This window comes from Heterocephalus glaber, unplaced genomic scaffold (genome assembly GCF_053883595.1).
Source record: "Heterocephalus glaber isolate CG9 unplaced genomic scaffold, H.glaber_assembly_v1.0 deba00001067, whole genome shotgun sequence".
In the NCBI taxonomy this organism is placed as follows: Eukaryota; Metazoa; Chordata; class Mammalia; order Rodentia; family Bathyergidae; genus Heterocephalus; species Heterocephalus glaber.
In genome coordinates this window covers 2,621,854-2,636,066 of record NW_028258187.1, presented here as the reverse complement: position 1 = coordinate 2,636,066, position 14,213 = coordinate 2,621,854, and the positions used below count along the sequence as shown (strand labels likewise).

Sequence of the window (14,213 nt, the reverse complement as noted above, 5' to 3'; positions counted from 1 at the left end):
AGAATTTAATTCTGAGTCACTTTGTAGAAATACTTTTCTTCTATAGGAGTAATAATGCTTGAGAAACTTTTTGAATTTAAGATTACAATTTATCATTTTTAGCAAATACTCCAGTTTTTCACTAGCTTTAGTGTTACCTTAGGTTTATTTAAAACACACCCATTCTGTGCTAACAATTATAGAGTTCTATCTCTAATTTCTTTTTCCAGTGAAATTGTTTGAAGTCATTGAGACAGAGAAGACCCTCTATTTAATCATGGAATATGCAAGTGGCGGTAAGGCTGAAGAGGATGGAAGCAGAATTAATAATACTAGTTCTGTGTGGCATGCATATAATTTTATTAAAACACCTTTACGTCATAGCTTTAGGGAGATTCAGTGTTTTTGCTTTCAAGACTTTTTGATCCTTCCATTATAAATAGAACTTTTGGATTGTTTAAAAAATAATTAGGGGGATTTTTGAAACTCTAAATGTGTTCTGTCACCTTATGAAAACTTCAGTTTGCTTATTTACATATAATAATAATCATCATATGTCATGATATTTTGATTGGGAGCTCTTGGCTATAAGCAGGTAATCTCGCATGCAGAATATATTTAATAAAGTCCATAGAAAGAGTGTTCTAGGTCAGATGTCTGTTGCACTAAGTGTTCATATATGACAGATTCTTAAGATACTTACATCTTCAAGGTAATCCATAAGATGTTCAAATGTAAACAAGAATTGATGTGCATATTTTTTAAGTTGGAGAACTAAATTGGCAGGGACATGGCAAGACACTTCTGTTGTAGACTATAATTTATATTTTGGCTCTCAAAGTGTCAGAAATATTTCTTAAATAACTTATATACAAGAAAAAAATCAGTTTTATCTCCCATGTTTTCTCTCAAATGAGAGACAAATTGACTCAAAATTATTGTTGTTAGTATTTCTCAGAAAGGTATTTAAAAGTTTTGGAGTTAAAGAATTTAATAAGTAAAGAAGGATACTTAAAGGCCCCCCAAATTTAAGAAATTGGAAATAATAGAAGGCAGCTGAAATTATTTGGCTGATTAACCTTCTGCTAAGCAATAGGAAAACAGTGTGGAGCTTAATATAGTGCTCTTAACTAATAAAGTTGATAGATTTTTATGTGATGGAGATTTTATGAAAACTGGAGTAAAGAGGATTTATTTCAGTCTCTAGCATCTAAACTATATATTTTTATATAGTCGCTCATTTCAAAAAATTATAAACATTGAATATGTTTAACTGGTTTTTTATTCATGTGGATTAAATGTTTTAGTAGATTTGATTTTTGCAAAAACGTTTTTTACCCTGAAAATATTTCAATTTAGTTTTTTTAACTTAATCTGAAAACCTTGCTCATTAGTGTTTATTATTATAGGATTTTAAAAATTAAATATCCAGACACATTTGCATAAAATATAGGTCTGTAATAAAATTAATAAACCTTCAAATACCACGTAATGAACTATTTACTTTTCTGTCCTTTAGATTTGCATATCAGTCTGTCAGCATGGGAACCCTGAAGGTTATTTTCAGTTCACTTTGACTCTTTTTTTACTTTCCTGCTAGTGATCCAAAGTTTAGAGAAAGGTGTGAGGAATCCTAGGCACTGAGAGCCACGGCCCCTCCGCGAGGCCGTGCTAGTGCCACGCGTGAAGATTGACGTGTTGATGGCATGTGCAGTCAACTCTCTATTGGTGCCAATAAAGGGAGCAGTGGCCAGGCCAGCAGTGGGGACGCTGCCGCCCTCCCGACACAGCAAGGCTAGTGGGGAGCGGGAAGCGGCGTGGAGAGGCAGCTCCGTCAGCCCAAACCGGCGCCTCCTTGTTCAGTTTTGATTCCCGGCACAGATTTCCCTCGGATCTTGCCAGTCAGCCGACCTGTGGCGAGTCCGGAATCTTTCTTGCCTTTGCAATCCGTAAATGGCAAGGTCATGTTGGAAATACAGGTGTAGAGTGCGGCCTGCACACTGGGCGTCCAGTGTGGCAGGGCCGAGGCCAACAGCGCTCCCTTTGCCGGGGTTGCTTAGTCGGTTCTGGTCCCCAGTGGAGCGAAGGTCTTCTTCATCCGTCCCAAGTCAGGGAAGACCTTCATGATTTCGAACTGTGTTTAATCCAAGGAGCCCATTACAGGGAGGTGTCGGTCTGCTCTGGACGGTGTGTTTACCCTTCTTTCCTTCATGGAAAGAGCATTTATGAAACGCTTCCCAGGCAGCACCCTGGGAGCTAGGAGCACACGGGTGAGTGAGATGGCGTGCTGGTTGGGAACCAAATCACACGTGATCAGTACATGTCCAGGGTCTGAGCATTCTAGGTGTAACCTAAGAGCAGAACCAAATCTTTGAAGTCCTAAATATATCTTTCCCAGCCTAAACCCACAAATCTGGAATTAGCGGCTCTGATGGGCTAACAGAAATTAACAACTATTAACACAGATCTAAAATTAACTGCTTAGATGAGTCAACTAGGACTTCTATTCATTTCTCCATTCTCGTCATCCCATTTAATCGCATCAGTATGCTTGATACAATATGTAGGTGTATCAGTTTCATCTGATGTATTTCCATCGCATATTTGACTTTTAATATTTTGCTTACATCCTAGGGTTGATATTGTGGATGTATCTGGAATACACCGATACACCTAGTACAAATGTATCATTTATTGAGTGCTCACTGTATGCCAGTCACTGCCGAGCACATCCGTTACTCCCTGTGTTCCCTACAGTGGCCACTCGAGCAGGCGGCAGGGAGAAACTCAGTCTTAATGGAATTTAAGAAACCTTCTTATCATCTCCCAGTCGCTGCTTAGGGCTGGACCTGGATTCGTACCAAAATAGGTCTGATCCTAAAGCCTGAGTTTTTAATTGCTTTCCTGTGTTAAACAGGAATTCTTTAAAAACCACTTTGTAAGTTTTTAATATACATGTATATCTGTATGTTGCAAATTATAAGTATACTGAGATATTTTATTTCTAATATTGTAATTAAAGATTAATTTGTTTTACTAAACTGAGCAGAGAAAAGTTTAAAACATAAATATGTAAATAAATGAATCTAATAAAAAATTTTCTCAGCCAGGTGTGATGACACACGCCTGCAATCCCAGCACTTGGGAGGCTGAGGCAGGAGAATCACTGTGAATTCAAGGCCAGCCTGGGCTACATAGTGAGTTCAGGGCCAGCCTGAACTACAAAGTGAGACCCTGTCTCAAAAAACCAACAAATTTTTTTTTCTCCAACACTTAGTTATTTTTAATTCTTTGAATGAATTTATTACATATCCACTTGTGTTCTGTCATAAAGAGTATACAAATGAAGTACAGATACCATGACAATATGCAAGTGGTTTGCAGCTCACTTGGGGTAACAGATGTATACAAGTGTGATTTAATTTTGGGTAATTGGTATTAACTGCCAGAGTACAGAAGTAGGGAGAGATTAAGCATCATCGGCATAGGAAGGAAAAGAAGGAAATCAGTCCAGTAGTGAGATGGCATTGCCCAAGACTCCATGTGTGGCAGAATCTGAAAGAGAGTGTGTCTTTCTTTACTGGAGGCCCAAAGACAAAGCCAAGTATGATCTTCATTTCCCGTGCTGTGGCTTCCCTTTATTAGAATGGATAATAAAGAGTTGACTGTATTTGTATGTAACACTTGAAAGCAGAAAACATGTTTTCTTGGTACTGCTTTTCTGACATGTTTGAAGAGTTTTGCTAAATCATAAACTGCTGCAGATATTCAATTCCATGTGTAATTTTTTTTCTTTTTTCTATTCATGTATTTGGTTTGTGACTTGTATAGACATAGCAGAAAATTGTGGGCCAAAAGTTTCTCTAAAAACGAGACAAAAACTTGACATTGTGTATATTGTTAACCAAAAATCTGTGTATATTTTACTCCCTGCTCTGCCTTTCTGATTCAGGTGAAGTGTTTGATTACTTAGTTGCCCACGGAAGGATGAAAGAGAAAGAGGCCCGTGCAAAATTTAGGCAGGTACGGAAAGTGGTTTTCAACTTTGTTCTGCCGCTGTGTTTAGTGATGCGCAATGGACAGGCTCACAAGCTCGGCTTCCACAGCATGCAACATTTTAGAAAGTTAAATTCCTGCTTGCGTATACTTTTTAAGATTGGAAAACTCCTGGAAACAGAGATCTATTTTCCTGAATTTAAATTTTAAATAGTTGCAGGTGGTTCTTGTTAGAAGGTGGAACCATGAATTTCTGTAAGTGAGACTCACCTTGTTAACTCTGGTCTTGGAAATACACACCAGACCAAGAGAGAAAAGAAATATTTAATCTTCGGACATCTGTGTCCAATAATTGTTATCCAGCATTGTTAGTGTTATGTGTAAAGCATACATGTGTACTGTTTAAAGAGGTTATTGTGCCACTTTTTTTTATAATTCAATATCTATTGGTATTAAAACTCATTTTATAGATTTGGAGAATATAGATAACTTTAGCCTCAGGCAAGGAATCTTGCAAATGTGACAGAAGACTGTGGTAAGCTACTGATATTTGCAATTAAACTTCAGTATGACAGTAGAAATGGTAAAATAAAAATAATTTAAATCATCCGGGGTTTTTAATTTTTAGGACTGAAGTAGTGAAAATAAGCCTACTTCAGATTACTATAGAAATGACTAATTAGTTCATTACAAATTTTTCATAAAATGTATTAATGTAAAGTGCAGCAAACAACTTTATAACATCCTAAACTATCCCTGCATGAATTTAAAATTCTCCCTTACAAATTGCTCCCCACCTCCATTCGGTGATTAGAGAGGCTCCAGAACCTTCCTCTAAGGGAATTGTCTAGGTGAACACATTAAGCAGAGAAGCCCTCAGGCTAGAGGAAAGGGAGGGAGCCATTCGTTTAGCTTCTTGAGAGTGCACTTTCCCAGTGGATTGTGGAGAGACTGTTTTGTAAGGTCTGTTATTGAGGTCTTACAGAATTTTTACTTTTTGACACAAAATTTGTGAAATGCTTTATAGCAAAGACATGCATAGCCCTTTTATTCGGGCTTGATTCCTAGAAGGTTCCTATTAAAATTGTGAACTCAGAAGCAATGGGTAATGCGAAAACCACACTCAGAAACTGAATTGTGTTCAGCCCCTTCGCTGGGAGATGCTTCCCTCTGCGGGCATAGAAGTCCACCCTTGCTCTTATGTGGGGAGCTACAGGCATCACTTTAAACGTCTTTTTTCAGTATTAGTCGCAGTGGTTTGAGTTTGTAGCACACCAGCAAGAAGATTCCAATTGGCATTAATTATTTCCATTGGAATTTTAATTAATGTATATTTTGGAGATTATTGCTACTTAACCTTTTTCTTTTTAGTCTGCTAGTTTTCCTTATTTACCAGAAACGTACTTAGTGTGGAGTACTGTACTTGGAGCTCTATGAACTTAGCCTGCTGTTGTAAAGAGCTTGCCACCTTTGCAGGTGGACAGGACAGGAGGCTGGAGCAAAGGTGTTTCCTCACCAGCATACATGGACCCTGGTGTGATCCCATCACCGATCGGAAAACAAATTTGTGTAGATCAAATAATTACTAACATGGACTTCTTTTTTTCTCAAATAACATATGAATTATTTTGAATTCACATTGACGTTCTTCATGTTGCAGTTCAGTGTCCACTTAAAGCTATTTAAAATGTAAAACTAGCCAAGCATGGTGGTGCGTGCCTGCGATCCCAGTGGTCAGGGAGGCTGCGGTGGAAGGGTCAGAAGGTGGAGTTTAGCAAAGGACTGGAAGTGTAGCTCAGTGCAGTGGCCCTGGGTTCAATCTGCAGCTCAAAATAACTCATTAACTTAATGTGAAACAATGGGAAATGTTTTCTGGATAATTACTCATGTATTGAAAACATTAAATACACCTAATATTTATATGTGTTCCCCCAAAACTAAAAAGAGTATTTTTGAGGAGCTTATTTTTCTTTATGGGTTTAAATTCTTAAAGAAGTAATACATGTACCTGAGTGTTCATCTTTGTTTTCGCTGTATTTTATGAATTTTTTTCTAACAGTGAGAGAATGTTCTGCATTAGCAAGGGCACACAAATGCATGTCCTTGACCCCCTGTTAGGGACAGCAGGCACCACAGCAGCTGGAGAAGGCCGAGCAGCCATCCCTGCATGGTGCCTCTGTGTTCTAGGGACCGAGGGCTGCATTGGCCCTCTTAGCATTGATCTCAGTCTCAACTAAAGCACGTAACTCCTGCCCCCTCAGGAGGAATTGCCAGGCAGCAGACAGCTTCCCTTTCCAGAAACAATAGGCAGGAGCAGCCCTCATGTCAGCGCAGGGCCACCCATAAATCCTGTGTCCCGGGTCTCTGGTGCGCAGGCCACAGAGCAGCCCCTATGTCCTTGCAAGAGCCTAGCTGCAGGCAGAGTGTCGCGGTGAGACGTGGCCATATAGGACTCCGGGGTTGCTTCAGGAGCCAAAACTTCTCACCTGTTTGGCGGCAGAAAGTGCACCCTGCTGACAGGTGTGGAAATACTGTGAGGTACCCCGTGTCGGTGCCAGCACGGAGCCCTTGCTCACTGTGTGGAGAGTCACACCTCACAGGGAGCGTTCTGCTTCGTTACCTTTCCATCCGTCCAGCTCTTGGCCGGGACGTAGGGAATAGAGCGCTGTCTGCTTTAAGCACGTGGCCTCCCGTTGCCTTGGTGACCACATTGTTCTCCAGCATGGCTCCCCTGTCTCATACACGTGTGTGACTTGTGAAAGGCCATCCCACCATCGTTGCATTCCCATGTCCATGTGCAGAGCAGCCTGGTAGTACGCACACACTATGAGCTGTATAGTATCTCCATTAAAACAGGCACATAAGTGTGCACGTCTTGTGACTAACAAACATTAAGTTAGTGAAAATTGAGTGTTAGAATTTCAAAACAGATTGCGTAAGAAAACTAACATCACAAATATTTGTTATTTTAGAGTCACGCACTTCAGCAGGTTCCTAAGCACTCATAGACACCCTCATACATGACTTCAGAGGCTCCACAGGATTTGCTTGTTTGGGACTCAGGGTCTTGTACCCGCCTGTCTAGCAAGGCTTCACTCCCACTGGGCCATGGTGTCCCATCGGCTTTCCAGAGACATTGTGCCCTCCTCATGAACGCATCCCACCCCCACTTCAAAATCTCAACATTTGAAGATATTCCCGTCCTTCAAGGACAGCTTAGATCAGCACCTGTTCCAGGAAGTGTTTCCTAGTGAAATCATAATTTTTTGTGATTCTCTCACTTCTTTGTACCTCTGCTTTTGTCATTCTGCCTTGAATTCTAATGACAGACGTGTTTCCCTTCTTAATCAGATTATAAACTCCCGAACGGCAGGGTCCATGAAGTGTCCATTTTTGTTCTCCCGTAGCACCAGCACATTTTCTTGCACATCGCAGGTACTCAATAAACTGAATCAATGAATCTGATTGAATTATACATTACTCATTATGTGTTGATTTTGTTTTCAGTTCATACCATCTGTCTCTGAACCATTGTAATATGCATTAGAATAATTTTTAGTGCTGAAACACCAGTTCTGCTTTGAAGTTTTCTTTCCACTCATATTCCTGTATTCCATGGTCATACTGTGCATCATCTTTAATCTTGTAAAAATCTTGCTTCTGTCTCCATCTGTAAATAACTAACCAGCCTTCAATATTCCACCTGTATTTACATTTAGCTGAGTCCACAGAACTGAATAGTGTGTATTAAAGTTGTCATGCTCCTATCCATCAGATCTAGTCATATAATGTACAAAGTAGCACTTTTATCTGTTGCTGTCAGATTCTTGTCATTTTTGTATCGAATAAAGAGCTCTTAGAGAGATTTTTAATAATCTATTTCCCATTTTTATCTTGGCCTTTAAACTGTTGAGTTCCTTGTGTTTAGTCCTTGTCCTCAAAAAGCACTACGCAGTGGTTAACAGTTATGGCTGCCTGCAAGACATGGTTACAGGTATAGAATTCTTTGCCCAGCTGCATTAGTGACAAAAATTAAATTTCATTTTTCCCTTTTTTCTTTGATGATTGAGTGTCTTTAAGATTAAAAATATTTCCTATTTCTCTGTATCTGGACAGATAATATAAGGTGTTGCTGTGTACCCCCTAAGAAATTGAGAAAGTATGCCTTGAGCACATCTGATGTAGTTCCTAGGGTACAGTTTTACTTTTTAAACTGTAGCCCTTATCCCAGAACGCTAACTCACCTGTGCCAAAGCAGCTGTTTCAGCATTGCAGTGCACCACTGGACCAAAACTACACCTGACACATTTTCAGTCCTGCAACAGGGAAACATAATGATCCACACAAATCTCCACAGACAAGGGGACATACTGGTGTGTTTTAGGGTCACTTTGCCACAGTTTCTATGTATAAGAGCAAAAGTTTCCTCCCGAATAGGTACAGTTTTCTGAACTAAAGAAATAAGGAAATTACTAAATGTTGCTTTGAAATCCAAATGAGTAATTTATTTAAATTGGAGTTGATGGTTGTGGGAAAATCAGTGTTTTTACTATGAAATAACTTTGATTCTTTTATCCAAATATTTATTCCAGATTGTATCTGCTGTGCAGTATTGCCATCAAAAATGCATTGTTCACCGTGATCTTAAGGTAAGTTGCTGACTTCGTAACAGACAAGCTCAATGATGTACATTTCACGATAAAGTCAGAGCTGTCTGTTTGGTCGCCTACCTGTTCGAGACAAGTAGTTTTTATGTGATTCTCACAGTAACTTTACAAAAGACCACGCCCACTGAGGAAATGAAGACAACATGGGGAGAAGTCAGTCTAGCAGCAAGCACTAGCAGGCTTGAGTCACCATTACTTAACTTGTTTCAAATAGAAAAAGGTGGAATTTTATCCCCAAATAAAAATGTGCAAGGTCCCATTCAGACAGAAGCAAGATAGAGGCACAAATCCACGTCAGCCAGGTGGAAGAGCCAGCATCCATTCTCCACCTTGGAGCTCACAGTAGCAAAAGATTTTCACTGTGCTTATGAACATTAAATGCATGAGACTGGTATAAACCAGCATGCTTCTGAATAAAAGATGTGATGGTTTTCATTTTGGTCAAGTTTTACTCCTTGTTGGAGCCTGCACCTCCACAAAGTAGCCCATGACTTTTTGGTCTGTTCATCAGTTGGAACAGAGTTAGAAACCAAATGCGCACAAGAGTGCACCCTCTTTGGAACTGCGCAAGATGTAAGCAATCTGTCTAAGATCTGGCCTTGAACGATTCTGTTTTAGGGTATTAGGAAATCAGCCTCTCCAGACACAGGGGCAACTCCCTGCTTTCTACATAACGCGTCTCCAGGAGAACACTAGGTTCAGAACATCGAAAGGAGCTGAAAAGAGACACGTCTAACTTCCACGTACACAGTCCTCTGTTGGGGAAGGAGGACGCGGGTGAGGAAGCCGGGTAGATGATGCGTCCCCTGAGGCTGCTGCGTCAGCTCCCTCTGGACAAGTGTGGCTCACATCGGAGGGAGAAGATGACTGTGCTGACTTCATTCTGTAGACTAGGCCCTGTTAGGAATAGTTCCAAGATGTGCCTTGCCATGAAGAGAGAAAGGAGGTTCAGATCAACTGCAGAAGAAAACAGGTTTTCAGTAACCTTTTGTGACAGCCGCGTACATGTATGAAATTCAGCCTCACACAGATGTCATGTTGAGCAGTTACACGCTGAAGTACCAGAGTGGACTTCTAAATTTGATATTCCTTTAAAAAAAGAGACAAAATATATGCTAGGGGTCTGAAGCAAGTGCAAACAAAGATTATTTTATGTATGCTTTTTACATTGTCCTTTTTATTATTTTCCTCTTAGGCTGAAAACCTTCTCCTTGATGCTGATATGAATATTAAAATTGCTGACTTTGGTTTTAGTAACGAGTTCACAGTGGGGAACAAATTGGACACATTTTGTGGAAGCCCTCCGTACGCCGCGCCCGAGCTCTTCCAAGGGAAGAAGTACGCGGGGCCCGAGGTGGACGTGTGGAGTCTCGGCGTCATTCTCTACACGCTGGTCAGCGGCTCCTTGCCCTTTGACGGCCAGAATCTGAAGGTACCGCTCAGTGGGACGCTCGCGTTGCCACCCCAGACGCGCTGGTCTCAGAAGCCAGTCGTAAGCGCTTTCGTCTGCTTTGTCAAGGAACTGCGGGAGCGAGTCTTGCGGGGGAAGTACCGCATCCCCTTCTACATGTCCACGGACTGCGAGAACTTGCTCAAGAAGCTGCTGGTGCTGAACCCGGTCAAGAGAGGCAGCCTGGAAGTGAGTGGTCATCTTTTGGTCTTCCAGATTTAAAGTTTAACGCTTAAGATATTCCAGGAACAGGGAGGAAGTTCGATAGCATATACAATGGTTTTCTTTTTATCTTTGAAAAAAAATAAACACAATGATTTCCTTTCTTACTGTATTCCTCTAACTTGTAAAAAGAGAAAATCAACTCAGGATGTTCTTGGCATAGAATAAGCACAATACTATCAGGATAATAGTAGGCAATCTGGAATGCTTGATGGTAGGATAAAAATACATGTTTGATGCTATAAGTAAAAATATACTTGGAAAATATACTTAGAGGTTTTGTTTTGTTTTGTTTTTCTTTTTTAAAACTATAGTGAAGATAAGCCGGGGATGTAGCTCAGTGCCACTGCGCCTGCCTGGCAAGTGCAAGGTCCCAAGTTCGATTCCTGGTACCAGCGGGAGGGGAGAAAAAAATACATTAAAGTTTCAACACATAATATATATAAAAGTATACTTCATGGCAGTGATTTAAGGACAAGTGTCGGAGTTCAGTTTGAGCTTTAATTCAGCCAAGATGTCCAGACAGCAGATACATGCGTATTATATTCAGCTTCCTTTCCTCCCCTAGTTAGACTAATGTTAGGAGGAGGTGGCGTGTTCCTAGGGCCGGTGCCCGAGTCACAGGTTCGAGCTCTACCCTTGCACTTCTGAGCTGGGCAAACTTGCTTGATCTTTTCAAGTTTATCTTCTATAAATGGTGTTTAAAAAGGATTGTTTTGTGAATTAAAGAATGTGAGTTACTAAGAAAAGAAAAGATACTCTAGGAACTGAAGTCCATTCATTCCCCTGTGTTTTCCAAGGAAAAATTGCCAGATCCCCTAATTTGCCTTTTACTTACGGAAAGAAAAGTGGCCTGATCTTTATTCAGAATCTGTCAAGAGAGGTTTCTGTCTAAACACAGTTACTTCTTAGCTCTTCAGTGAAGGATTAAATTAAAATGGAAGATAGAGGTAAAATTGACTTCTAGATGAAGAAAGAGGAAAACCAATTGGTCAGAACAAAAAATTTGCTTTTTAGTAAAGATTCAACCACTATTTCAGGCATAAAAAAAGATCTTGAAAATTCTAATCCAGGCTATATCTGGAATTAGAATCTGATATGAAAAAATTTAATGGAAGTCTCTCAACATCAGTACAAAAACTTTACAAATATGCAAACAGAACACACTGGAAATAAATGTTTTCATTTCTTAACACGCTGTCATGTTGCCTGCATACATTCCACACATACCAATGGGCATGGTTCACCTATGTTATGCTGGAGCTTCGCATAGTCAGATGCCTCAGATGCCTATTCTTTTTTCCTTCCGGCATGACAATAAGAATAACTTATTTCATAACAGTGTTGTCCACCTGTTTTTAAGAATGATATTTTGGCCTGAGGTGAGGTAATTTCAGAGGTTCAGCATGCTTATGCTTTTTTAAATATTTGCTTTTGCAAATACCGTGCTTTTTAAAATATTCCTTATTTGCCTTAGTTAGGAAGGTAGAAAATTGAGAGAATTAACCTCATTGAAACTGTACCTTTTTAGCAGGGCAGAGGGATTTTCAGGATTAGGAGGTGGCCTTACCTCGATCCTCCTTCTGTATGGAGCTCCCAGTTTAGTCAGCCTTTGGAATTCTACTCCCCCAAGAATTCATGAAAGATGCCACGTCTGGTGGAAGCTAAGGGATGTGATGTTCCCCTGGGAGATTACTTTAAATGCTTTCTACCAGTGAGTCAATTCGCAGGTATTTCTATTGAATCATTGTTTAAGTGTGATTATTTCTAAGCTTAAGATGTTAGTGCTTTTTCCTTTGGGAGTAAAAGATTGTTTTAATAATATTTTAGTAGAGAAGGTATAGTTAAGAGCCTGTTTATATATCATTGCCTTTCAAAACTTTCAACCATTATTCATGGAGAATTATGTGGAATAGAGTTGTTGACTCTCCTGTCAGTTCCAAAAGTCCAGAGCTGTAGAGGACAGATCTCTCGCATCCGGCTATGTGCCCCAGTTTTACCGTAGGAGCACTTTACCTGATGGTCAGGTGACAAATGCCTAGAGTAGAGGCAGCAGCTCCACTAACAAGCAGAGAACAAAGAACAAACGAAAGTTATTTTGGGAGAACATCTTACAAATGTCCGTGAGCAGGTAAGATGTGCTTTTGTCTTAAAGATGATTAATTTTCAGTAGCCAACTATTGCATCTTTCATCCTTAGCATTGAAGGGCTGAGTACAAAAGTGTTAGAGTTCTCTGAGTGGGAGTCAGAAGTCAGTCTTTACTGAGAAGACGCTTGATCTTCATGAGCTCAGGCTGACGTGAGTGAGTGTAGTCCGGAACCTTCGATTCCGACTTTCAAGATGAAGTTTTTCAACCCCAAACCATGAGTTCACATTGGAAACATTACCAGGCATCGCAGGTTCACAGTGCACAGGCTGACATGAGCGGGGCTCCTCCATCTTCCTGAATGCTTCAGGTTCCAGCGCGAATGCTGTCAGCTCCTAGTTGCTCTAATAGTGTCGGGGGCTGGTGGGTGACACAGGCTTTTGAGTGGATTCATGTTTTATGTGGTATATTGGGATTTTCCTCTCATTTATTAGCATGTCTAGATTTTTTTTATTGGAAAAAAATGAGAGGCTTTGCTACTTTTCCTCTTTGAGTATATATTCTTTCATTTTTCCAATTTGTTTGTTTTTCTTTACCAAGGCAGGGCCAGGGGTTGGACCAGGGCCTCAGGCCTGCAGGTCAGGCACACCAACTCTCACCTGCCTCCCTAGCCCCTTTTAGTTCAGTTCTTAGCAAAGAGGGGCTGTATTACTCCTCAGAATACCGCACAACTTGAGCCTGAAGTATAGCCCCTCCTTATCCTCTTGGTCACCTTGGCCCTCACCCCAAAAGTGTTTACTGAATTTTGACTTTTAACACCTAATTCCCTGAGCCCTCTGGGGCTCCTGAGTCTGTTCCTTCTTCCTGGAGAGTCTCTCCCACCCCATCCCCATCATCAGCCGGAAGCCAGTGCTTCATAAAGGCGGATCCCGGCCAGCCTGGTCGTGAGCTGCGCACCAGTGTGCAGAGCCATAACCCACAATGTCTCTGTCTCAGCTGTTTCTGGGAGCTCTGAGTCCTGCACAGCGTATTCTCTCCCCAGGAATGGTAGGCACCAAGCCCATTGGTTGGTCTGACCCAGAAACCTGGGTGTCATCTTCCATTTCTCCTTTCCACCTCTCTGCCTGTACCCAATCATGACGTTTTGTTAATTTTTACTGGCCAGATCATTAAAGCATCTTTCTTTAAATGTTTCTGCTGCCTGCCTTTAACTCAAAGTGTCATTAGATTACAGCTAAAAGGCCCTTCAGTTGACTTCTGATCCTTTCATCTTCAGCCCTCCGATATGCTGTCCACACACTGGGAGGAGAGACTTTTCAAAATCACACCTTTAAGATGGCCCCTCTTGTGGAAGAAACCGTGGCCTCCCCTGCCCACTTCCTGTCTCAGGTGCTACTTGCAGGCCGAATGTGCTGGCCCAGGCTGTCTTTCCAGTTAGGCCCTTGGGCCTCTTCATACCTGGGATCTCCTCTTCCTGGAGTGCAGTTTCTTTTGCCTCCTTTCCAGTCTTTCTTTTGTTGCTAACCTTTCCTTTTTCCTTCTAACTCTAGTTGTCACATAGGATCCACTGTTTACAAGTCTCCTTCCATAGTTATTATTTTCATACTCTTAACATTATAATCTTAAATTCACCAAAATGTCCAAGGACTAATTTGAGTGGGTTTGAACAACTTGGAAAATTTCTGTCCAACTCTTGTTTGTCATTTTGCCTCCTTGCCTTCTCTTTTGTTACGGTGGTAATGACACACACGAGCAGCTAGTGTGTTGGTGAAGGAGCAGCCGTACTTGTCGGGGGTGACGTGTGTGGGACGG

At 40.9% G+C, this 14,213-nt stretch overlaps 1 protein-coding gene across 4 annotated transcripts in view; it reads left to right on the top strand.

Moving 5' to 3' along the window:
- Positions 1–14,213, top strand: part of Mark1 (microtubule affinity regulating kinase 1) — a 114,776-nt gene that overhangs the window by 77,674 nt on the left and 22,889 nt on the right. For 3 of the 4 annotated variants that reach the window (XM_021246416.2, XM_021246414.2, XM_021246417.2), the window contains exons 5-10: positions 210–275; positions 3,932–4,002; positions 7,327–7,410; positions 8,568–8,624; positions 9,838–10,074; positions 10,162–10,281. In XM_021246416.2, coding sequence (XP_021102075.1) covers positions 210–275; positions 3,932–4,002; positions 7,327–7,410; positions 8,568–8,624; positions 9,838–10,074; positions 10,162–10,281 — 635 coding nt within the window. The remainder of the gene's footprint in view (positions 1–209; positions 276–3,931; positions 4,003–7,326; positions 7,411–8,567; positions 8,625–9,837; positions 10,075–10,161; positions 10,282–14,213) is intronic. The other variant, XM_004867402.4, reaches the window with a different exon arrangement.